General features: G+C 46.3%; 1 protein-coding gene across 1 annotated transcript in view; it reads left to right on the plus strand.

Moving 5' to 3' along the window:
- The window catches only part of tmeff1a (transmembrane protein with EGF-like and two follistatin-like domains 1a), a 30,721-nt gene extending 4,327 nt beyond the window's left edge, over positions 1-26,394 (plus strand). Inside the window, exons 2-10 of the mRNA XM_069511462.1 lie at positions 12,005-12,114; positions 15,132-15,261; positions 16,767-16,796; positions 19,270-19,366; positions 20,206-20,354; positions 22,572-22,631; positions 23,165-23,288; positions 23,645-23,806; positions 24,233-26,394. Of these exons, the coding sequence (XP_069367563.1) occupies positions 12,005-12,114; positions 15,132-15,261; positions 16,767-16,796; positions 19,270-19,366; positions 20,206-20,354; positions 22,572-22,631; positions 23,165-23,288; positions 23,645-23,806; positions 24,233-24,317 (947 nt within the window). The 3' untranslated portion in view covers positions 24,318-26,394. The remainder of the gene's footprint in view (positions 1-12,004; positions 12,115-15,131; positions 15,262-16,766; positions 16,797-19,269; positions 19,367-20,205; positions 20,355-22,571; positions 22,632-23,164; positions 23,289-23,644; positions 23,807-24,232) is intronic.
- The last annotated feature ends 355 nt before the right edge of the window (positions 26,395-26,749 follow it).

Raw genomic sequence — 26,749 nt, forward strand, 5'->3', positions numbered from 1 at the left:
CCGCTGATGTGAGTTTGCCTTGTTTGATGGTAAATCAGTGATTTATATTGTGTTGATGTTTAAGTAACGGTCAAGTTTAAAAGTAGATTTGACAACATTTGATCTAGTATTTATCTTCTTTTCCTGACGAATGGATGAATAACTTCTCACAGTAAAATAATGGCCTGGAAACCGATTCCTAACTTGATTGTTCCTGGAGCCAGAATATCAAAGTTCTGTTGGTCTGGGACACAAAGTTCTTGAAACTGTTCCAAGTGGCTGCAGCAGAAATCATGAAAGATATCTTATCCCCGTCAGCAGATCAGTGTGATCTAAGATTGTGACCGGAGGATGAACTCTGTGAAATAAGTCTGCAGTGACACGGGGGACGTTTGTTTAGAACGGCTTCATGAATAAAAAAATATACCAGGGACTCAAACCGAACGGCAGCGGCTCCGTGACCCGGTGACACTTATGAACTGGGTTGAACTTGGCGTCTGGAGCCTGGGGACGGTTCCCGACTTTCAGCCTGTGGATCTGAGTCACGTGACGGACAATCAACTTGTTCATTGGAGCAAAAACAAACGAGATGACGCTTTAAATGGCCGCACACTCGTCTCACACGGATGTTTTACTTGAGTGGATCTTCTCTGCTCTTCTTCGGTTACACAGCTTTACGTTCCGTGATAAATCTCATAAAACGACTTGGCTGAACGCCTGGATAAAACCGGACCGGTACGGGGTGAAGCTATGAAGCGAGAAGAAGTCATGAGCAAAACTCTGCTCTGATGCTATTTTTCCTGACAATGTGTGAATGTAGAGCAGTCGTCTGTTCTCACGGGACAGGAAGCAGTTTGTCATGAGCAGCTTTTATTTAGTTTCCGTCTGAAGTGTCTTCAAACAGTCGAGGAGTCAGATTAGATTCCAGGACGGTCGGGACTGCGCTCGCTCACCTTCGCCAAGATAAATGAAGACCTCTGCTGCGCTTTTAAAATCCCGCCTCCTGGGGGCGCTCTAACAGAGTCCCGAGGTCGCTGGGGGGGGTCGTCCAGGTTCTGTACCGGACGTGATTACATTCTCAGCAGGAGCTGTGACATTAACAGAGCTGCAGATGAATATTGATGTTTACAAGTTACACTCAGGCCATTTAGCCGGAGCTCTCATCCCGAGCAGCTCATGATGAGCTCATCGGCTCCTCTGCGCCGTCGGAGGGATGGTGGAGACTAGCGAGGAGCAGGCAGAGCACTAGCAGGTGAGCGGAGTTTAGCTCGTGGCAAGTCGAGGTTCAGGCGCTGCTGTGGGATGTAAAACTCTTTAAGTGTGAATAATCTTGCTCAACCTGTCCAGGATTTGTTGATATATCGACGCCTCACAGATAATTCAGCCGTGAACTCTTAAGAAGGACGCTCGGGCTGCTGGGAAATCAGAGGGTCAATGAATGTGTATTCTTCTGCCTCTGTGCCTCTGAGCAAACATGAGGCAGCAGGATGACGTTCACCTCGGAGATCAGCTGCAGTGTTTCAGTGCAGCAAAGGCTGAGCCACTGAAGAAGCTGGATAGTGAAACGTCCTCTCTGCCGTGGCTCACAGAGCTTCATTTCAGCGTCAAGTCGTGTTTATAGAACGTTCATGAATCACAAAGAAAAATCAAGCAAACTGATTTTTACTAAACCTTTCTCACCACAGAGTTTCTGAAGGAGCGACAGACGGATTCTGCTGTGGTTGTTGTTGCTCTGATGAGGTGGAGGTGCTCTCCACTGAGGAACTCGGTAACAAACCGTTTGCTCGTTTTCAGTCTGAGCATCTTAAAGCTGAAATGTCAGAACCAAGTGTGCACGACAGATTACATTCTGAGCAACCTTTCGTTGTTTTCCACAGATGTCGATTCACTTTCTCTGCGCTCCAGCTGAGGAGGAATTATCCACCGATCAGTTTTGCCGGCGGAGTTTAGGGCAAACCAATTATCTGCAGCGCGACAGGGTGACGGACGCTTTTAATTGTCTTTCAGGACGCAATAAACGCTGTTTGTCAACTGGCTGGATGTGGACTCTGTAAATCGGCTCTTGGAGTTTAATTAAACCTGGAGGATGAAAGGTTGTAAAGTCAAGGTGCTGCTCAGGTGAATCCAGCCTGGAGACTCTGCCGTCTGTGAGCGTTTCCACAGAGTGGAAACAATCCGAGACGCTTCACACCGGAACGAGCTTCATGTTTGTTCCATGTTTCATTTGATCTGTTAGTTTTGGTTTCACGTTGTGATTTAAGGAGGAAAGGATTTAGTCTGACACACGTACGTCCTGTCGTCATCACTCACGTACTTGACTCTGATTGGTCTGTAGACGGTTTGCCGTCATCATGATGTATCACTAGCTACTTCAGCAGGCGCAGTACTCCACAGTACTAGAGTACTACAGTAGTCTTTGGTACACTGCAGCTGCTTCCTCTTCTTTTTCTTCTTCTATGGTTTCATGTGTCTCTACTTCCTGTGACCGGTCCAAAGGTCAAAACTCTGAACCATGGTTCAGTTTGATCCAGACCCAGAACACCTCTTCTGGTCTGAGGAACCTTTCACAAGATTCCTTATTCGTTTTAATCGTCAACTTGAATTTAACGTCAGACATTTTCATCCCACTTCCTTAAGAGCAGGATCAGTTTCACAGATCTGTGGTTTCATCAGCTTGTGAAAGAAAAAATTATATAAATAAAATCTCTTGGGATCAACATGTCGTGAGAAACAGTCGACCAAAAACCACAGAGCTGCTTTTCATGGATTCTGAAGTCTGCATGTTCATGGGAGATCTAATCCAGCAGCAGCAGCTCTACGTGTTTGATGAGCAGAGAGTGGAGCTGCAGTCAGGTGGTCCTGCTGCTCCACAGGTGAGGCTTCACCTGCAGGTCGTCAGGTCGTCAGGTACCACCTGGGACTCTTTGGACTTGGTCGTCCTGTTGGTCTTTACCAGACTTTCTCTGGAGTTTGTCTTTCACATATTTTTACATTTGTCGCATGTTCATCGAGACACCCACTCGCTCGTGGTGGATCCTGCGGAGCATCTCCGGCTGCGTTCTCACATCCGCTCATCGGACATTCTCTGGACCTTTTGCTTCTTCTCTGGCAGGAGAAACTCAGGAGAAAGTCCAGCCTCTCCGGGCGATGTCCGAAGATTCTCCAGAGTTCAGTGCTTGTCTGAAACCGGCAGTGAAAAGTAGATTTTCAAGCCTTCGTATCCGTGTGTTTGTAGGAGATGAATTAAATAATGCCTCCCACCTCCTCACGCTGCTTCACACTCTGACACGTCTTTGGACGTTTGGGTGTCGAACTAAAGGCACAATTAAGATTTGGTGACAAACTCCACCTGGGCTGAGAAAATGAAAATGATTTCTGTGACACTGGCTTAATATGTGGGCTGTCAATTATGCGAGGTAACACTGAACGCGTGGATTGCTCTGTAGATTAGGCTGAATGGCAGCTTTATGAAGGCAGTGAAATTGCAGAGGCCTCATTTGTCAGATTTAGAGCGACTCGGCCTCCTCGCTGCTGCTGCTGCTGCTGCTTTCACCAAGACTGATCCTCTCTGTGAAACACAGGCTCCATTAAAAACAAGGGCTCATCAAAATGCTGAATAAATTCGCGGTGATTTAGTTTTGTTTTCCACGACCGGATGGATGGAACAGCAGAGAGTGTGTTTCCGAGCTGCAGGGAGCCAGAATCACTTCATATCTCTGGAGAAGTGACAGTGCAGTCGTTTGTCTCGGTGGAGCTGAGGAACCTGTCGACACGCGGCACAGCGACACACAGTGTAGTGACGAACACAAATACACACAACAGAAGCTCCGGGACTGAAGTGCAGAGACTGATGTGACTAAATCAGAAATCCACCGCTGCCAAAATGCTGATGCAGAATTCACATGAAGGGTTGTGCATCATTTTGCAGGTATCAACCACAACGGCTCAGTCTGTATGAATGCAGTCGGTTAAATCTGTCCACCTGGTGGCGTTGCATCCTGCGTTTCCTCTCTTTTACCTCTGTGTTTGGTCTCCACCACCTCCCGAGGGGACATCAGATTCTTTAGCTGTTAAAAGTTCTGTGGCTTCATCAGACGCTGGTTGATGAAAGTCGTCCGAACCAGAATGTTCCACAAACACCAGGAGCTGAAAGAGGCTGAAAGGCTGCTGAGATAATTATTCTCTGCAGGTCCGAGCTGTCGTCCATCTAATGACACAGTCTGCGGGGATTCGTTGGTTCATTCTCTCCGTTACTGGTTCATTTAAATCTCGGCCTCGTGGTGAACGCCACGGTAACGGGGGCCGCCCGGCACCTCGCCAGCGTCCTGTTTCCACCGTGTTGTGTTTGAATTAGTGAGAAGCGTCATCGTTTTTCAGCCTCAGAGATTCTGCTCTGTGTTCGTCGGCTCCTCTGCTGCTGAGTACATTCCTGTTTTTCTCTCAAGGCTAAACTCCGACAGCGTGAGGAGGAGCTCCAAGTTTCCTAAAGACAAATACTCAAAATGTGGATTCATGAAAGTCAGCTGACTGTGAGCATTTAAAAGCTGTTTCCAAACTGAGAATTCAACCATCTGAGGAAAGTAATTAAATATCTTAAGTATAAGCTCCTAATTCAAAAAGAATAAGGAGTTTATTTTCATCTTAAATGGGAATAAATGAATCGATTAATTAATAGATAACACTTTGTTCACTGTGGGATTCTGGTTTATTATTTTTAACTGAAGAAAATCCCATAGAAGTGAAATAACATTAAAGTCACTTCTGAATTAGTTTGAAAGGGCTTTCATTTTTAATTAAGGTTCACATTAAAGGAGAACTTTAATGATTTTGGGAGTTTGTTCTTTTTAGAAAAAGACCAGGAATTAATTCAAAAAACCATTGAAATGTCTTAAAACTTTACAAATACATGAATACATTGAGTGTATTACACCTGATGAGAACACAGACGGAGAAACGTTTCTGATGAAGAGTCAAACCTGGAGATGCATGAAAAGATGAAAAGACATAATTATATTTGAATCTATGAATTATCTGTATCAATTTCCCCCTTAAACATATTTAATGACACTTTTATGTCTGGTTATATTCAGTTATAATATTTTTAAACTTTTTTAAACTCTTTCAATAACCTAATATTCAATAATAATCACTCCAATCATTTTCAAGTTAAAACCCAAGAAAAGGTTTTCAGTTTTTGATCAATATTCCTGTTTTCATCTTAAACCACGTTGTTATTATCAAACTCAAGCTGAAAATACAAAAGTGGTTTTAATGTGAGATCCTTAACCGTCCTTTGTTTTTTCTCTTATAAAACCAGTGACGTAATGAGGAAATCCAATTAGAAATTCCTTTATAAAATATAATCTATTAACTATCCCATTTAAAGTTCATTTTTAATTAATGTGACTTAACTCAGGGGTGGTTTTAACTTTGGTCATTCAGTCATAATCGGTTTTTATTCCCTAAATCCCCTAAACCAGAAGAGAATCAGCTAAATGAGCCTTTTATTTATTATAATCCTTCATTAAAACTCTCACTTTCTCTGACAAAGGTCTCAAATTCACTTCCACATTGAACAATGACATTTGGCTGCAGCATCCTCACGTAGTTTTTAATGTTTGTTTGAAGTCGTGACCAAAAGTCCATTATTAAGTTCCAACCTGAATCCAGACTGTGAATGATAAACTTTGGTTGCTGAAGCTGAGGAGCGGTCGTGTATGGAACCCTGAGCTGTCGTCTGCCCTGAAGACTCAACTGTGTCTTCATGTCAGTCTTGTTATTAGCTGGAGGATAAAGAGCAGCTTCTAGCCGATGGTGATGAATTCTCCATGATAAAATAACCCACACAGGCCGGTTCATACATTTATTTATCCTGCAGGAATTGATTGAATCAATATTTTTATGCCGGAGTTGCTATTTAATTCAGCGGCGCTGCGTTTTAATTCTGTGGCCGTCGTACATCATCCTCTCGGTGGTTTGTTGGTATGCACGTCTGCAGGGATTCTTACATCCTCCTCAGCCTTTGTCACCGTGAACCTCAGGAGCTCATATTCTCTGCAGGGTTTGTTGTGGAGCCATTAGCCACCGCAACACTCAGGGTTAGCTTCCCCGCCCATTGACCGTGGACGGACAAAGAGTCTGCAGCTCGAGCCCGGGGTCAACGCTCGTGCTCGTCTGAATGCACAGCAGAGTGGAAGGCTGCTGATACCTCAGAGCTGCAGAGAGGTCGATCGTTCACTGCACGCGGTGCACGCAGCTCTGGATCTCTTTGTGACCCAATTAAAATGCATCAAGTGCAAATCACCTGCTGGTTTACTGTGTGAGCTCGTGGACCGGGGCCTGGTGTCCTCCGCTGTGCCCAGAATTGGAATGGGACCTGATTAGTCTCGCATCGGCGACTCTTCGGGTGAATCCATTCAGCGCTGCAAGGAAGCTGGGGGGAGGGGCAGTGTGTAATTCAGTGCGAATGCGTCGTTGTGTTGACTCAGAGTTTTCAGGTGATTGAAATGAGCAGGTTCGATGGTTTTTAACATTCAAAGGGTTTTTATTCTACATGTTTTCCTCCCTCACGCGTCGCTGCTGGTTTCCACTTCATTCTGTGGAAATCCACGCGTTCAGAAAGAGTGTTTTCTGGATGTAAATATATTGAATGGCTGCTGCTACACAGATGTGGACCATAAACATAAAAACAGGCTTTAACTCACAGCTCTTAACTTGAGGGCTCAGAGTTTCCCTCTGTAGGTTGTGCACTGATCTGTGTGATTTCCCTGCAATAAATCTGCTTTGTTTTTGTGCTGAAGTGCTGCCTTCGCTGTGGAAAGCTCTTCAGAGAGTCTGCACTCAGACGAGCCAAGCGGAGACTGAGAGGGGCTTTTGTCCTCCTCCAGCCGATTCTCGCAGGATGTTTTACGGCCTCTCTGCATGTTGGGACTGTTTACGAGCCTCGTGGACGCCGCTATCACGATGCAACAAGCTCACAAACAACCTGAAATCTGGTGCAGCCCCCCGTGGCTCCTGACGTGGCCTGAAACACAACGGGCCGACAGAGAGAGTGATTCAGCGCCACGGTTGGACAACACCTCTGAGACGCAGACGTTGCTCAGGACGTCTTTCAGTTTCAGGATCCAGGTCCGCGATTGTTTTTATTTTTCTGTCTCATCTTCCTCCTCTTTAACCTGAGCGGTCACCTCAATCCTGCCGTCACCGTGTTCACAGCAGAGATGAAAAACTTCCTGCCCGAATATTGACTGAGAGGCGATTAGATTTTACAGCAGTTCAGACTTTGATGAGACACATCGTTCTGTTTCATCAGGAAGACCAAACTGAGATTGAGCTCTCAACTGTCACTCTCCTGCTGCGGTCAGTCCAACGCTGGAGGAAAGTCGGAGCGATGTGAAGATTCATCGCTCCGGTTTCATATGACTCTTCAGTCCACGCAAGTTTGTATTGGCTCAGATCAACAGTGATGAAAACATGACACCTGGGTCGACGTGCCGATTGAGATGCTTGGTGTTTGAATTGTGTTTGGTCTTAGATTGATGTTGTTTGTGAGGAAGTCTCAAAGCGAGCGCTGGTCTCAGACACGAGCTTCAGATCTGCGGCTCCAGAAGTGATGATTTGATTCAACTCTACCATCGAATATTCACGGGAGCGTGAACATGAGACCGTCAGGATGTTCTCTCATCGACTGCATCAGTGTCTCCTGCACTTTGATTGTTGCCAGAGCGGAGAACAGTTGCTCTGAGGTTTCTGGGTGCTCTAGAAATCTGTGACAACCTTATTTTTAATCAAAGCTGTAAACTGTGTTGCAGTCGATGAGGAGCTTAATTGTCTTGTTAGTAACCAACCAAACTGCCAGCAGGGCCGCGTGTCCCGGCCTGTGTTAGAGCCACTTCCCTGGAGGTCAATTACTTCCTGCTCTGCCTCGGCGTCAGACTCCAGAATGAACCTGGAAGGAGTCTCTGTGTCGCTGTGATCTGTTCGACATGAATAAAACATCAGAGCCACTTCACTCGCTGCTTCCCAGGTGAAGATTAGTCTGCAGCAACAGCTGATGAAGCCAAACGAGCCGAGAGTCGGCCGGCAGCTCCATCTGCCTTCGAGGAAAAAAAGACAAAAAACACAAAACTGGACAAATGAGCCGCAGTTACAGAGGAGGGGGAGGGGGGGGAGGAGGGGGAGGGCAGGGTGGTAATTAGACGGCAGGTCCTTCTGCAGCATCTGCTCAGCGTCACTGTCAGGGTTGAAGGTTCATTTCCCTGAAAACTCTTTTTCCCTCTCGTCTGCTGCTGTTTTCATTCAGTTCATTGTGTCAGACTTTATTTGACTTTCTGGCTCTGGTGAGTTAATAACATCTTTCTCATTTGTTTGTGTATTTACAACATTACATTCATCTAACACATATTACCCATGATCCTCTGCTTCCTGAAGCAGGAGTTTCCTGCTGAATATTGGAGATAAACTCTGGTTCTTAATAACTTCTCAGTTTAGTTTACAGAGAACAGACTCTCAGGGAGTGAAGGAGGAAACTTTCTCCATGTTCAAACATCAGACTTAAGGTTTAAGTGTCATGTTGTTGGTTTAATATCTGTCGGACCGAGGACTGAGCCTTGAGGGACACCTTACCTAAAGAAAAGTAGCACAGCGTTGATGTAAACTGTCACTGTCTCCTGTGTCCAGGAGCTGCAGAGACACTTCAGTCAGGTGGACCAGAAGCAGCAGTTATAAATATTGATGATTGTTGACGTAAAAGCAGAATCACAGAAGATATTTTCTCACTCAGATCCCTGAAGATTCATCACAGAGATTCTTAAAATAAAGACTTGTCACACTAAACTGGGCCTCCTGCTGCTGCTGGAGCTCACATCTGAAGACAAACTAAAACAAAGAATCTAAAAATGCAAAAGGAAGGACGTCAGCGTCGCTTTGTTGCCCGTAGCAACAAGAAGGAGGAGGAGGAGGGGGAGGAGGAGTGTTTCATGTTTTATTCAAGCAGCAGAGGAGAACAGAGAAAAGCTCTTCACACAGAAACTCACCCAGCTGCTGCGGTCAGGACGTTTAAAACAGATCCAGGAACAGCAGGAGCCGAGGGACACACAGCGTTGAGTCTTCGTCGGACTCAACAGACCGAGCTTCTTGGGGGGGGGGGGTCTTACCAGCAGCAGTGACGTGGTGTTTACAGAAACACAACAAAACGTCTGTGGGGGTTTGAACCAGACTCCAGATGTATTTTCTGTATTTGTGTGTGTCAGTCCTGATCCGGCCGGTTGGCTTGGTGCTGTGCAGCTTCTTCTCTCAGACTGTTGTGTCTGTGTTGATGACACCTGGTGGCTGGAGGATGTTTTCAGGTGGTCAGTCCTTCCATCTCGTTCCTCTGGACACGATATCTCCAGAACATCGTGACAGATTCACCGGTCAAGGCCACACTGATCGTACAAAACATGAACGTGACATCTTTGATATTACTTCAAATTTGGATTGGTGTTACATTTCATAGGTCAAAGGTCACAGTGACCTTAAAAAACCCAGAATCCTCTCTTGTTTCTCTGTTGAGGCCTTTTCTGTGGTCGAAGTGAAACAGGAACTATGATGAAAGTGAAACCTGCGTTCATGCATCTTGTCGATATCAGACTCAGAGTCTGTCTCCGCTCGGACACTTTTTCAGCTCATCCTCCGCCGCTGATTCTCGTCTGTTTGACAGATTTTCCTCAGACGCCGTGAACTCGTTTTCACCCGTCATGAATTTATTTCCTCTGTGGCGGCAGAACGTGTTACAGGCGTCTTCAGAAACTCTGACAGGCTCACTGTAAACACACTGAAAACACTGGTTAGCTTAAAAGCTTCATGCTACATATGCATCAGGTGTCAGGACTCTGACCTGAAATCAGTGTGCAGCAGGTGTGAGACAAAAGTAAAATGTTGTCGTTGTGTTAACGGACGGACGGTGATGGCGTCTTTGAACGCTCCTCAGAGCTTCAGTTATTAGCTCTGAGGCTTCACCACACAGGACGCCATCACGTCTCATGACCCTGCTCTCCAGTCGGGCCTTTACGCCTCCTCATGACACAGAAAACTGGAACATTTGTGTCTCTGAGCGTGGAGGGGGTTTGAAGGCCCATCATGCATCAGTGACGCTGGTATTTTACACTAATGTCACGCCGCCTCCCTCCGCTGCTCCATGTCTCTGTTGAGGACAAATTCTCTGCTTTGAGAATAAAACCAAATCAATACGGCACAGAGCCTCCTCCATGTCCGCAGACGGGACGTGAACCAAACTAAAGAATCAAAGTAGACGTTAAATAAATGTTTGTCAAAGATGTTTCTGTCAGTTCAGGTCGTTCTTATCTCTCAGTTTGTTTCTGACCAGTTTGGTTTGAATCAGTTAAGTCACCTGTTCGTGTCACTCGTGTCTCGTGAAGTTGTGGTGGGAAAATAATCAGTTTACACACACACACACACACACACACACACACACACACACACACACAGACACACTGTGTGCAGCCTGTCTCTGTGCTGCAGCAGTTTAAGGGTTAAAGGATGTGGAGCGTGTTGAACGCCTCAGAGCAGCAGACAGATGACGTATGAACGTCCAGAGTCAGAACTGCAGTGGAGGGACGAGGGAGGAGGGGGTGATGGGGATGGTGGATGGAGCGGTGCTGAGGTGGCCATGACGACCGCGCCGGGCTCCTGGGATCTGGGAGGTGGATGTGCCTTGGGGGGGGGGGGGGGGTGCTGCCACGCTCCGTCAGCTTCTTTAGTTCTGCTCTGATCCAAAAGACCAAATTATGTGCATTTCAAATCTGTGTTTCTGTTGTAAAAATGTATGAAGGCGAGGAGCCTGGACACAACACACACACACACACACACACACACACACACACACACACACACTGTGGTTTGTTTCCTCTGGTCCAAACACACAATTTCATTTACATTTCTGTTTGTCGCATGTTGAGGCTGCTTGTTCAGCAACTGTCTGGATCTAAAAAACTGGACAAACGGGAAACAACACACTCACCTCCCTGTCTCACACACACACACACACACACACACACACACACACACACACACACACTGATGGATGTTGCTCCTGGATGTAATTAGCTGTGAACGTCTGCACCTCCACAGAGCTGCTCAGCAGGTTTCTTTAACGTGTGTGGATGAAATGTTTGGACGTCGTCAGTACTTCAACGCTCCTTCATCATTTTCAACTGAGCAGCAACGAGATTCTGATAAAATAATAATCATGTTTGTCAGTTTTAAATTGTGATGTTTAGCTCGTAATTTTTCCTGACGTTTGTGTTTAATTTCCTCGTTCCTCAAACCTGAAGGTTCGTTTCCTCTGTTTGCTGCGTGTCCGTCCTGGTTTCACCCCCCCACCTCCAGCTGCTTGGCTCCAGGGGGTTTTCTATCTGCCCGGTTGTTACTGAGGCCAGCGGAGGCCATTTTTAGGAGCGGAGGAGGTGCCCAACAGTAATTACAGACCATGATACAGCTCTTTAAAGTCCACTCAGCTTTAAAACACACACACACACACACACACAGAAATCTGGCTTTTATCTCAGAGAAAATGTGGATGATTTTAGTCGCCAGTTGCACATTTCTGAGTCACTGCGGTCTGTTATTATCAGACAGGACATGACTCCCTTCACAAGGTGCCAGCAGAGAGAGAGAGAGTGTGTGTGTGTGTAATCACTGCACCCCCACTCACTTGTATCTGAGAGACAGAACGACACAATCCCACACAACTAAGACCATGAAAACTGATTTCTGTCCCTGTCCCTGTGAGTGTCCTCTCTCCTGTGACTCTGCATCGCAGCACAAACGTCTGATGCTCGTCCTCTCCTCTGTTGTGTGTTGCTGGGAAATGTCCTGTCCATATTCTCTCCCTCCAGCTTTTATTGTTCATAAACTCATAAAAGTGTCTGTGCTTTTCCCGGGGCGAGCGTGTGCGATCGGATCGTGATACCTGTGTTGACGACGTCCGTCTGTTTAACTCCTCCTCCCTCTGTTTGTGTTGCAGACCTGTCGGAGAAGAAGAGCGACCTGAGGGTGTGCGATGACTCCACCTGTCGATTCGGAGGCGTCTGCAGAGACGACGGAGCTCAGCTCAAATGTGTCTGCCAGTTCCAGGTATGCATTTTCATTATTTCTTCTTCACTGGTGATATTGAGAATTTCTCTCCACCCTCCGTCTGAGCTCTGAGCTCTGAACCCATTGGTTCCCCCTGAAGATGTAAACCTTTAAGAACAGCTCTACGTGTGGCTCCTGCTGTGTTCGGAGATCAGCTCCTCCACAGTTTCTGCAGACTTTATACCAACTCCTCCAGAGAATGTCGGGAGGATCTCCGGAGTTCATTGCAGGACTGAAAGCAGCTTATTAAGACGACTATTAGTCGTGCAGCAGCTGTTTACTTATTCATTCACATGCTGCTAATTTAAGATCTTGAACGGAGGAAACTGTCTCCACTCATCAGTTTGTGTGATTCTGCCTCGAACCAGCGAACAAGCAAAGAGCAGCTGAAGAAGCGAACGAACCAGAACTGACAACTGTGGTTCAGTGAAAATCTCATGTTGTTATCATCCTGTTATCATGACGCCCCCCCCCTTTTTAAATGTTATAAAACTAAATAGTCGACATCATGGCGGAGGATTCCACCTCAACACTGCAGTTCTTAAAGAACAGGTTCAGACAGCCGGGGTTTGTGATGTCACAGATGTGAGAAGCCAATCCTGTCAGCTTGTGGGAGGGGCTCAGTCGAGTGATTCTCACCAGAATGTGAAAAGTTAAAGGTCCAGTGTGTAAGATTCAGGTGAAAGGATCCATTCAGATATTTAATGTAGAATAATCCTCATGATGTTTTCACTAGTTTGAAAATACCCTTTATATTCAAATACTTTATATTTAAATACTTTACATTTACATCGAGGGGGTCCTCTCTACTGGACAAACTAAAACCTTTTGAGTTTTTATAACAACTGAAGTTGCCACAGGTTCTTTTTCATGTTTGGAAGGAGAGGGGGGGGGTGAGGGGTGTTCAGCTGCAACGTGACACTTCAACACTAGATGTCACTAAATTCTACACACTGCACCTTTAACTCAACATGAGAAGAAGTCATCTCTTTTCTCCTCTGCTCTGAACACTGTGTCTTCTCAGCTGCTGTCTGAAGGGTCCGAGCTGTGAGGGGACATTCTCAGAAAACATCACCAGAATATTCTCAGGATTTCGTCACTGCAGAAGCAACTGTTTGTTGCAGAGAGCTTTGTGAATACGGCCCCCGGGGCTGAGGTCATCAGTATCACACAGGAACTGCAGCGTGGGCAGAGTCAGCTGGACACACGATGTTAGTATGTTAGGAGGGAAAACAGACTGTAAATGAAGATGGATGACATAACGGCTCCCTGAAAGTGAAGCCAAAGCATCTTGAGTGCTCCCTTGTGGCTGGCTGAGGACATAAACCCTACCTCTTCCATGTTAGCAGATGGGACATGGAGCAAACAAAACAAATCATGAGTATCAGAGGAGAAGTCAGAAGATCATCACGTCTGCAACCATTTGTTCTGTGTGTGTGTGTGTGTGTGTGAGAGACAGTTCACACTCAGCTCTCGCAGCAGCAGAGATTTATTTTTCAGTGTGATTGTCCTGAAGTCCAGAGACGAGCTGAAGAACGGTTCGTTGCTGAAGTGCAATGAATCCTGGGATCGGTTGATCCTTCGCTTCCTACATATGAAAGGACATATTTGAAGTTGAGCTGCTGTGAGATAATCGGTCTCCAAACGCAGCCTCTGCAGGATGAGGAGCTTGAATTGAGACGCACCTTTAAGAGACAGCAATAAAAAGCTTTTCTTATTGTCGGCCGTCATTTTGTGTTTTTTTCAAATCCTGTCTGCTGATACCTGGAGAATCAAAACCAATCCTGCTGCAGGATGATGATGATGATGATGATGATGATGATTTTATTTCGTCCTGGTCTGTCCCACAGTGATGTTTTGTCCATGGATCCAAAGGAGGAGCCTGTTTTTGTCCAGTGTGAAAGAGGATTTAATGCTGACGAACGTAGACTCGACTCGACGATGCTTCGTTTCTTCACATTCACAAAAAACCTCCTCTCCTCTCAGCTGGAGTTTGGATGTGATGGAGACAAACTGCCAAAACAGAGCGCCGGCGTCTTTGAAGATAACAAGCGAGAGGACGTCCTGCTGCTCGACCACACTCTGCTCTCGTCTCCGCTCGCTCCCGGAACTCGCTCTGAGCTCACGAATCTGTCCCCACGTGCTCCGTAATCTGGATGCCCCGGTTGATCGCTGTGTTTTGTCGGCGTGTTTTGTCTCCGATGAATTCTCAAGAAGCCGCAGACGTCACTGCAGTGGATTTCATTCGTACAGTTTGTAAAGCAACAGACTGAGTGTTTGTAGCAGAGGTCACGAGGTCCTCCCTGCAGGGCACCGCTGCTAAATGATTGATGGCTGTGAGTTAATAGAATATGGATTGGTGAAGGCTGATATGTGTCCTTGGCAGCTGCTGCAGTTTGTAGCAGAGTCGGGTCGGTTGGTCTCTGCCTTCATGCAGAATGAACGGAGCTGCAGATCGTCCTCTCACCGCTGAATGAGTCGCTCCACTGTCATTGACGTGTTATATGACTGACAGCTTGTTTTCATCCAGGCTTCGTGGCTCCTCTCGCTGAACTTCAACCGGATGAAGAAACTAAATCAGCTTCTACCTCTGAGCTCCGAAGTCTTTGTGACTTTGGTCAGAAAAGAGCCGCTGAGCTGCTCTTGACCTCTGACCTCTGACCTCAGACGTGTTTGAATGCCTCAGTTTACTCGGACTAGAGGTTAAACTGATTAACTCAACTCTCATAACTCAGCTGAGACAGAAACGAGTCTGTTCTTTTTCTGTATTTTACTCAAAACTGATCAATGTCTTCGATAAAGAACTTTACTTTGACAGAATTTAGTCCGAAGTTGAAAACAGTTGAATAGTTCATGTTTCGGTCAAAGTGTTGAGGTCGTGAGCTCTTTCTGAAGTCCTTGTCTCTCCGCCGCCCTCGGCCGCCCGCTGTGAGTCATCAGCGCCAGGTTTGGAGTTTGTCCAGCGTCCCGTGGACAGCACGGCAATTAATTAACATTCGATTGTGTTTGATTTCCAGTGCCACAAAAACTACATCCCTGTGTGTGGCTCCAACGGCGACACCTACCAGAACGAGTGCTACAGGCGACAGGCGTCCTGCAAACAGCAGAGACTCATCTCCCGGGTGTCCGATGGCCCCTGCTCTGCCGGTGAGTCTGCCAGGAAACACAGAGGAGGCCTGAATTAACACTGATTGGTTGATTGAGGTCAGAGGTTTGAAGGGTCACATCTTTTCTTTTATTGTCATGGATTGTAATTTGGGGCCACGGATCAGAGCCGTTAACGTCCTTCCAGAGCGGAGTGGTTCCCAAGCTGAGGGGACCCTCCAGAGTCCTGCAGAGGTTTCAGAGGTGCTGGGTGGGGTTGAGATCAGGGCTCAGATAACTTCAACTACACCAATATATTCTTGCGACATCACAATTAAAACGTAGAAACCAGGAGACCTGTAGGTGAGCGACGTTTCTACAGCTGGATAATCAGCTAACAGGTTAGCATGTTTCTCATCCAACACCCAGCGGACGCTCTGGACGCTCTGCAGTGCAGTCAGGGTTTATGTTCTCATTCCACTCTGAGAAACTTATCGTAACACCAGAGCAGTGGTGTCAGTAGTGGCGGTCAACTCCATCTGCAGGGGCAGTGGTCTGATTTCCCCGGAGGCCCCGCCTCACGATCTGCTCTTATTACCCGTTACACCGGGGATCAGGCGCTGCGATATGCCCTCCGCTTCCTTCGCCTCGCTCCCGTCCTCCGGCAATTTCCTCTCCCTGAGATTTATGCTTCCTGTAATTGGAGCGTTCGGCGGCTGTGAGCCGAGGCGACGGCACAAATACTGGAGTCTATATCCCTGAGCAGCAGCGGAGGAGGAGACGTAGAGAGACGGGAAGGCGGAGCCTCCTCGCTGGGGTGTGATCACAGGTCAGCGGAGGTCTGGACCACCACATCCCCCCCAGAGAGAGAGAGAGAGAGAGAGAGAGAGAGGGAGAGAGAGTGAGACAGAGAGAGAGAGAGAGATCCATGAATTATTCTTTGAGAAATCAGTAAAAACGTTTTATATCACAATGTTAAAGAAAGAAAATTCTTCATGGATAGGCCCCCTGATACACACACACACACACACACACACACACACACACACTCTCTGCCTCCTTTTCCACAAAAAAATGACTTTGTAAAGAAGTGCTGCAGCTAAAGGTGAAATTTAATTGGACATAGCTGGTGTCCATCTCTTAATGCAGCAGCAGCAGCTGCCAGACGCCACAAACACAGCGTCCATCTCTTAATTCAAGGTTGCCACGCCAACATTCTCCTGTCAGAGTCCATTTCCTAATGGAGCCGCAGCTCTGAGCCAATGAGACCTGCTGCAGTGCACGAGTGTGACGACGGGGACGTGTTCACGTCTGTGTTGATTCCACTCATATCTCCCGTCAGAGACGAGTCACAAAGTCAGCGGGTTGATGTCGGTACGTGTATTTTGGAATGTTGCTGCCTCCAGTCTTTATGCTAAGCTAAGCTAACTGCATCCTAACATCTCTTCACCTATTGATTGATTTACTTCATGCTTCTTGTGTGTGTGTGTGTGTGTGTGTGTGTGTGTGTGTGTGTGTGTGTAATAACAGAAGAAGTGATGGTTGTTGTGTCTCTTGTGTCTTCTCAGATCCCGGCTCCGGTTCAGGAGACGGAGACGGTGAGTGTGTTTTTTTTTTCAGATTTGATTTCCGACCTCTCGTCTGCTGCGACTGAAGTCAAACAAAAATCAATGACGGCTGAATCTTGATCCACAAACTTCAGCTGCTGTGTGAGGAAACAGATCAGTGCTGAGGAGCTTGATTTCTTCTTCTGTGTCTCTACCTGCCCCCCCCCCCCCCCCCTCGTTGAATATTAACTCCTCTAATAAAGGCCACGTGGAGGATTTCATTCTCTGAATGAACCCCCCCCCCCGATGAACAGACTGATATTTCTGTCTCGTGGGGGTCGAGCTGAAAGACTCATTCTTGCCAAATTTGGCAACAGAGACATTTGGAGACCATCTGGGAACGCCGGCCGCTGTGTTTGCTGTTTAATATGGCTGCCGGGGGGGTTTAATTGGAGGCGGCCTCCGGAGAGACGGTATCTCCACCATCTGCGTGTGGGTGGAGTCAACGAGCCGGTGATTCTCCCGCAGGCGATGGACCGGTCGAGCCTCGGAGATAAATCATTAAACGTCTCGACTCTGTTTGTCTTCTTCATGTGCTCGTCTGTCGACTCAACACACGTCTGCCCAGGAAACTGTGCCTGCTGGGAAAAAAGCTCCTGTCAGAATAAGAGTTCCAGCATCGCTGCAAAGTTTCTGCTCTGATGGAAACAACGATGTGGATTCTTCTCGACTTCAGGACCAGCTGAACTGCACTGTTTGATGTCCTCCATCCATCCGTCCTTCATCCATCCATCCATCCTCCATCCGTCAGTCCTCCATCCATCCATCAGTCCTTCATCCATCCGTCAGTCCTCCATCCATCAGTCCTTCATCCATCTGTCAGTCCTTCATCCATCCATCCATCCATCCATCCATCATTCCTCCATCCATCCATCAGTCCTCCACCTGGACATACTGAGACAAACAGTCTCTCTCTCACTTTCACACCAAATGATTCCAAACTTGCAGCTCTCGTGTGTTTTCCACTGAGTGAAACCAAAACGTTCCCGTCAGACTTCCTTTTGTTGCATCAGCAGAAAATACGATCAATTAAGAAAAGATGTTTAGTGCTGGAGACATTTTTACTGAGCGACTGTCAAGACACCAAGAGGAAGAAACAATATGATTTCATGCATTGACAGAACATCCTCGTTACATCAAGAGAAAGTAAAATCCATCACTATAAAGTTTCCTCCCGAACAAATCTGTTGATGTTTCTAAACATCAGCTGTGTGTGTGTTTGTGTGTGTGTGTGTGTGTGTGTGTGTGTGTGTGTGTGCAGCAGCATCACACTGTCAAGTCAGCACAGAAACAAAGAGCCTCTCTGCTGCAGATCCTCGTCGATCGATCGGCAGCGACTGAGCTCTGCATGTTCAATACATCTGCACACAGCAGGTCAATCTGTCAGCCACACACACACACACACACACACACACAGTGCAGTAGTGATCGTGGTATCGAGCTCCGTTCTGTTCATTCACTCAGTCGTGACGTATTTAAAACCTCAAATAACTAAATGACAGAAACATTTATTTAACGTCCATCTGCTAACATGGAGGGGGAGGGGTCTTTGTTTTACCATCTGTAATTTCGACCCTTAAATTTGAGTCAAGGCTGGAACGGTCACAGTAAAACGTGTGATCTGTGGTGAGGATCGGAGTTTGTTACAGTTTGAACAGATTCAATAAATGAGATTTAAGGTTGATCAGAAACTTTAACGGCTGCAGGTGAAGATTTCCGCCCCCTGCAGGATGCTCGGTGCAGCTCCTGTCATGCGGACTAATTTAAAGTTTCCTTTATTACAACACTACACATGATGAATCATGGGAAAAGCTCTTTGATGTCTTGTCCGCTCTGAACTCGCTCTCTGCTGGAAAATGGACACCGTCATGCGAAACGGCATTAAACGCATCCCCTGTAATGATGATGACAGTAATGATATCCAGGAGGAGAGCGCGGGGCTCTGTTTCCTTTGGGCCGATAAGCTCCAGGAGTCTGATAGAAAAGTGTGTGAGCCGTGTCGTGTGTGTCGACGCTGCACAATGAAATGGTGTCATCAGTGCTAACGGCACGACGGCGCTCACATGAACAGAAACGTGAACTGGAGGTTGTTTTAAAACAGAGAAATCAAGTGGCTGTTCTGGAAAGAGGTTTATTATTTTTATTGTTGTTTGAATTTGATCTTTATATGATATTCGAACAGATCTATATTCATTCCGTCTACACTTCATGTCATTAATTTAATTTATTTTTAAAATGACGTCTCCGCTGCAAACAGTAAATAATCAGGACACTCCAGTAAATTAGTCACTTTCCTCCACTGCAGGTTGTTAATGGATCATTTTGTTACGTCCATTGTACCGAACGACTCACTCTGAGTTTGTTCTCAATAAAAACAGAGACAAAGGAAGGACTTCATCTTTAATGCAGCTCTAAGGAAAATGTTTCCTGTAAATTCTAAATCACGTTTTTTGTTTTTTCCCAGACGACGAAGGTTCAGGCTCAGACGTTGGGAAGAAGTTCACTAAGTGCAGCACGTGTAAATACGGAGCAGAGTGTGACGAGGACTCGGAGGACGTGTGGTGAGTGTTTCCAGGGCAGGACGTTAAATCCAATAACGAGGGCCCGTCACAGATGACACTGTCTGGAGGGTCTCTACTGTGACGGCTTTAGTACAAGAGCCCGCGCCCTGCACACATGCGGTCTCAGTGGGGCCCCCAGCGGCTTTTACTTACAACAAGTAAATGAACCGACACTTAAAACCATATTTCACACTGAGAGAAGATTCACGGAAACAGAACATCCAACATCTGGTTTGAAATTAAACATCTGGAAGAGCAGAGGGTGAACCAGACCTGATCTACACAAACCAAGACTCCAGTCAAGACGCTCAGATGCAGTACTCCGAGTACTCTGACTACTCCGAGTACTCGGACTACTCGGAGTTCTTCATGTGATCATTTGTCTTTGAGTTTTTTTTGGATTCAGTCAGATCACTTGATTCGGTCTCTCACACACTTTGAGATAAACTTGAACATTTTCCTGCAGGATTAAATTAAAAATCAAGTTGTGACCAAAATTAGCAAAGCTGCTAAACATGCTAAAGGTGATTAACTCCTTTCTCGTCTCCACCTGAGGAGTTTGTTTCTGTTTTTGAAAGCTGACGTGCTCTCTCGTCTCGCCGTCGTGTTTCACTGCTGATCAGAGCCGATAAAAACCTGATTCCACTCGTGTGACCTGGAAGTGATTGATTGGATCCATTCACATCGCAGATAAAAGCCAAACGTTATAGTGGTTCATCTGGGTTTGCTTCTGCTTTTCTGCCTCTGTGAGAAACCTGCATTTTATTTACCTACAGAATCTGTGGAGCTGAATTTATTCCGTGTGAGAATCTGCTCTGATGCGTGACTCCTCTCCTCAGGTGCATCTGTAACATCGACTGCAGCGGCCACAATGAAAACCCCGTGTGTGCCACCGACGGGAACTCCTACAACAACCCCTGTCTGGTCCGAGAGGCGTCGTGCATGAAGCAGGAGCAGATCGACGTCAAACACCTGGGCAGGTGCCCTGGTAAGACTGAGACACATGACGAGATCCGTGTGCAGGTTGAAGCTGCTCTGGGTGAACGATTCTCAACGTTGCCGTGAGCGTGCACGTGTCCCCTCTCAGCTGAATAAAGTGCAGCCGCTTTTCCCCAGACTCAAAGATCTGATGCCCAGAATGAAAAGCGTATATATCTCTGATACTCCAGCGTCGTGATGAAAAATCTCGGCATCTACACTCATGAGATTTGTGCAGAGGCACAATGATCAGTACAGATTTGACTGTGAATGAAAGATGTCCACTCGACTCAAACACTCAGTGAACCTCACGTTCAGGAAGCCAGAGGAACCATCGATGTTTATTTAGGAGCTGTGTCCATAGACGCTCGTTCCGATGCGTCCAGACAGATTGAAGATTTGAATGCAGCAGGTCGAATCGTTCTGTGTCTCTGACGTCTGATGGTGTTTTACTGATGAGACGTGAGAACTTGTCCCTCGTCAGTCCGACGTTAAAGCGTCGTCGTGCTCTCTGCTTCATCTTCCTCCTCGGCGTCGCTGCGCCGCAGACGGAGGTCATTACTCCACATTAAGTTGCCGCTGTAGTAAAAAGCAGGATTGATGTTTCGCTGCTGCACAACTGTGACCGTCTCATCTCTGCCCTAAATCGGCCTCATTATTTAAAACGGTGTCAGACAAATTAATGTGTTAATCTCCGATGTTCCAATTAACCCACAAACCAATCGTGCATTTTGTTTCCATGGCAACTTCGATTCTATAAAACATGAATCCACATCCTGTTTGAATCCCGACGCACAGGAAGTGTTCGACTCACTGCAGCTGTAAAATGTTTCCACCGTGACGTCACCCATTGGTCCGTGAGCTGACGTCCTGAAGCCTCAGTCTGACATTTCGTCACGCCCACCTACACCTGCCACCTGCACCCATTGGACGGTACTATCTGTCAATCACACTGTGGTCTCCTCCCCCAATCATCTGGATCTGAAATGACTAAATGAGCATCGACTGTGTTGACGACTTGAAACTAGAGACTGAATCAGAAAGTTCATCATTTTGGGACGATTTCTAGATCAGTTCTGATTTTACAAAATGTCTGCTGGTGATTTTCCTTTTCTTCGTGTTGGCATGAATAACGGCACAGACGGATTTATTTATATCCGTTCACGTTTCATTCTTAATTCAGATCCGCGGCAGCTTTAAAGGACGAAGATAAAAACTCTTCTGATGCATCACTGAAGGATTATTTTATCTTTCGGAGGAGGGGTGGCTGCGTCGGGGCGTCAGAATCAAACCTCATTTGCAGTCACAGTTTGCTGTCTGATGTTTTTCACAGTCTGAGCCAACACCCAGATCTGCTCCCGTCTCAGTGCTTCCTCCTCACATCTGATTTATGTTGATCGACTCGCAGTGAATCACAATGTGTCGTCTGAATGGAGACGCTCGTCTCTGTCTCTCTCTCTGTCTCTGTGTGTGTCTCTCTGTCTCTCTCTCTCTCTCTCTGTGTGTGTCTCTCTGTCTTTCTCTCGCTCTGTCTCTCTCTCTCTCTCTGTCTCTGTGTCTCTCTCTCTCTCTCTGTCTCTGTGTGTGTCTCTCTGTCTCTCTCTCTGTCTCTGTGTGTGTCTCTCTGTCTTTCTCTCGCTCTGTCTCTCTCTCTCTCTCTGTCTCTGTGTGTGTCTCTCTCTCTCTCTGTCTCTCTGGGAGTTGGCAGAGTTTATGGATTTCTTGTCAGTGGTTGTGAGGTGGACGGTGACCAAGCATTTGATTGGATCAGGGAGGTGTGTGTGTGTGTGTGTGTGTGTGTGTGTGTGTGTGTGTGTGTCGGGGGGGTATGTGGGTGTCCAGCACCCTGAGGTGAAGAGCACCTGCCCTCGCTCCTGATCTGCTGTCTCCTCGGGGCGTCGGGCCGAACACCACCAGGGATGGATTTAGATTTCCAGGCGACGCTGGTTCCACCTGAAGAAAAGAAAAACCGACAGTTTCATGTGTCGTCGTCTTTAAATACAGTGACTCAAGGTTCAGGTCGAGAACAAGCGTGTGTGTGTGTGCGTGCGTGTGTGTGTGCGTGCGTGCCTGCGTATGCTGGTTATCATTCCCAGCAGCATAAAGACAGGAGGCCTGTCGACAGAGAAAAAAACACAGTGTTGGTCTTCACCACCGTCTCTCACCGGGTTGTTCTCACTGAGCCACAGGAAGTGACGCTGACCGTGTCCGTCTGTCTCCTCCACAGCTGATAAAGAAAAACTGGGGAAGAAAGACGACAGCAGCCCTTTCAAAATAAATGTCTTAGGTAAGGAAGTTTTCTTTTTGTTCCCTTCAAAGTCTTTTTTCATCATGTTCATCACGATAACGACTGAAGTGTGAGACGTGTTCGGGATTCGAACACACGGCTCAGTCCATGTGTCCGACTCCTGATGATCTGAGCTGAGGTGGGTTCGTGTGGAAGATTTCAAACGTCCGATGTTGAGGATGTCAGTAGAGCTGCATCAGCTGTGTCAGAAGCTTGTGTAGACTGCAGCTGCACAGTTTCTCTCTGAATATCCTCCTCAGCAGATACTCGGGACTCTGTCGTCATAGAAACAACTGTATATGCAGCTGCAGGTTCTTAAAAATGATGATTGAAATAAAATGCTGGAGCACTCAACCAATCAGGTGTGTTCAGCAGCCTGAAGCTTCCAGCACTTTAATGAGTACAACCCCCCCGATCACGGACTGTTGTGTGGTTCACATGCAAAGAGTTCCTTGTATTAAGGATTGTTAGTGTCTGCAGCAGCAGCAGTCGTCCTCTCATGTCTTCTGTTCTTCTCCGTTGGACTTGTTCAGAAACCACAGGTCTGGATCACGGGGACGGTTTCTACGCCGGGATGCCGATTCCCTGCGCTGACAGCTACGCCAGCTTCTGCGTTCACGGGAAATGTGAGATCAAGTACAACATGGCCACCTGCAGGTTTGTCAGAGATCCTGTTTTTAATTCAAACCAAACAGAAACACTTGAACAGACCTCAGTGAGATAAGAACGACCTGAAATGACGGAAAACGTCAACAAACATTTATTTAACGTCTACTTTGAGTTTTTAGTTTGGTTCATGTCCCATCTGCTAACATGGAGGAGGTTTATGAGCTATACTGCAGCCAGACACCAGGGGGCAATTGAGACTGTTTGGTTTCCCTTTTGGGAGCCGTCATGTCGTCCATCGTCCCTGATCTGTTCACGGACGTTTTAACAGAATCATCTCAAACGTGTGCTCCTGTTGTTGTCACGTGTGTTCAGTTATTTAACGATCGCGGTCCTGCGTGTTCCAGATGTGACTCAGGTTACAAAGGTTCACAGTGCGACGAGCCTCAGGACTTCAACATCCTCTACGTGGTCCCCAGTGGACAGAAGCTGCACTACGTCCTCATCGCCGCCATCATCGGCGCCGTGCAAATCGCCATCATCGTCGCTGTGGTGATGTGCATCACAAGGTAAATCTGTTAAATAAATGAAACCCATTCATTTACGGATCAATCCAAAATATTCGACTGTGGTTGGGGTTTGTTTTTGTGAAAGCAGGAAAGTTCTTGATTCAGTATTAAAGGATTAACCAGGTTAACGAGCAGTCGGGGGTCAAATCAAGGATCATTTGAAATCAACAGGATTTCATTACACTTTCTGAATTTTGAAATATGAGTGGATAAATGTGTTTCTGTTGGAGTTCACACCTCCACCAACAGTCTCCTCGTGAAAACATTTAAATTCACTGGATCAAGTTTTTAATTTGGATCTCACAAAAATAAAAGTTCCTTCTTGGGTCATGTTCCAAACCTCAGGGGTTGAAATACTTTGATTTGAGAGATTGATATATTTCACGAGTCGAGAAGTAAAACGAACCTTTCTCTCCATCTCCTCAGGAAATGTCCAAAAAACAACCGAGGTCGCAGACAGAAACAAAACCTTGGACACTTTTCCTCGGACACTAACTCCAGGATGGTATAGCCGTGTTTGCCGGTCGTTCTTTTTGATATGTTTTTTCTTACGGTGTGGGAAAGACATTTTTTAACGGTAGAATTGTGCTATTGATTATTTTTTCCTCTTGGGAAACCGTCGAGAAGAAGAATGAGAATATTTATTTAAGGGGCCTTATTGTCTCTCCTTTTTGTTCGGATGGAATTTTGGTGCATTCATAAATTTAGATTTTGTTTTTTATGTTTTTTGGGTTTTTTGCCGCACGCCCAAGGATCTGAATCGACAGAAACCTGCTGTCACTTCATGTCATTCACATGTGACGTCTTAATTACTTTAACTGCTTCATCCGAGGTTTAGTTGAATGCTTTATAAATACGGCACCTTTAGTTAACTGGCTAACAGAGTAATGTCCGCCCCTCTGGAATGTGCTATTTATTGGAAATAATTATTTTCTACTCTGTTCCACTTTTGACTAATAACGAGCAGCTGATCACCAAATGCAGTTTGTTTTTAATGTTTTGGTTTCGTCCGTGTGTAGGAGGGGCCAGCCAGTGATATAGATACGTATGTTTACACTTATTCTTTGGTTTGAAGTTCCGTGTAAAGATTTCACTGTTTAAACGAGCTAATAATTTATTATTGTAACAATTATAGTTTTTGACTTAAGGTTTTTATGTTTTATTTTAAGCATTGCTTTCTAAATTCTAGCTCCTGTATATTCGCATGACTTGTGAAAACTGTGTAGTGTGGTGTAGTTTTAACTTTCTAAAAGAAGAGCTGACGGCGTCAACGCCTCCGCCACCTCAGAGCCGCCGGCGACGTGTCGGAAGTCGGACAGAAGATCGGGAGACTGAGTGAGAAGGTTTTATTCGGTGTTAACAAAAGGAACGTGTCATGTTTTAAATCCGTCTTTCTCAGGGGGAGAACCAAAACATTGGCTGGTACTTGGGAGCTCGTCTTCTATAACCACCTCAACGTTCACGAGGAACAGAGTCGATGTGTTGATTGTAACGCTTCCACGTAATTGGAAGACGTCTCGGTTGAAATCAAGGATTTTCTCTGAATGTGGTTCTTTGTTTTAATTTTGCATTCGCTCCTCACTGAGACATTCCAAGCACAGATCTGAAAACCCTCCTCGTCGGGGAGACGTTTGAATCCGAACAAATGTGACACCGGCCACGTGTCCTCTCTGATGCGAACAGATACCGGTGTCACCTATTGTCTCAAAGTCCCGGTGTCATAATGCAAAGACGTCTGAGCTTTAAACAGACGGACGAATAGTGTTTGTAGAAAGTCAAGTGACTGTTGACGGACAAGAAAATACACCTGTTGCAGATTTGGTCGCGTACTGACGGAGCTGTGTTGTGACCATAGACTGTCAATAACGATGGACGCCACATCTCCACATTCTCCCGTTAACATGAAGCTAAAATATCGCCAGGAAGATGGTTCCTGGTTCAATCATGAGTCAGTGTCAGCTGTCGATCATCACGTCTCCGCCTGTTTTTATATCATAAATAACTGATTCTAACCAAACTGATGAGAAACTCTTGAACAAACATCAGAGAGATGAGAACGAGCTGAAATGACAGAAACATCTTTGACAAACATTTGTTAAACGTCTTTAGTTTGCTCCATGTCCCATCTGCTGACATGGAGGAGGTGCATGACCTACACTGCAGCCAGACACCAGGGGGAGATAAAGATGCTTTGGCCTCACTTTTGGGAGCTGCATCGCGTCGTCCGTCGTTATTCACAGATCTGCAAAATGTTCCGACTCTCATGACGTGTGTCCTCGTGACAGAAGAGTCCAAATCCTTCCTGAGTCTGAGGAGGACGGACTGAAACTCTGGGGAGGTTTGTCTTGTCTGTGTGTGTTTAGAGTTTTTATTATATTTATTTATATTGTCGTGTCTACAGGTCGTAGGCCAGCATCTCCCCCCCCCCCCCCACTGAGCAGCGTGTGTCTTGTTGTCGACCATCACAGCCGTGACTTCTCTAGATGTGACTAGAATGTGTTTGACATGTTGATATTCATTGCATGTAGACTTGTAGAGGCTGTTTTTGGTCTCTGGCAAAATAAAAAGAGGAAATGTTTTTTAACGTACGCATAACGTCCACGTGTGTCGCTTCATTCAAGTTTTTTTTTAATTTTCTGTCTGCTGAGGTTTGTTTTCATTTCTGATCTCACACAGCTGTGTGTGTGTGTGGGGGGGAGGGGGGGGGTGCAGACTCTGGGTCCTGATTCCAAACTGAAGATCAACATTACAACATACAAACCATCTTCTCATGTTTCCCTCTTTAACACTGAAGACATCAGCAGAGGCAGCAGACTGTGTCCAACTCATTGACGAGGAAAAGTTCCAGAAAAGTTCCAGAGACGCTGACTCAGACATTTGTTCTCTCACACAGAACCTGCAGAACATGTGAGGGACATGTGAGGAACACGTCAGGAACACGTC

Source organism: Paralichthys olivaceus, chromosome 16, assembly GCF_024713975.1.
Source record: "Paralichthys olivaceus isolate ysfri-2021 chromosome 16, ASM2471397v2, whole genome shotgun sequence".
NCBI classification, from domain to species: domain Eukaryota; kingdom Metazoa; phylum Chordata; class Actinopteri; order Pleuronectiformes; family Paralichthyidae; genus Paralichthys; species Paralichthys olivaceus.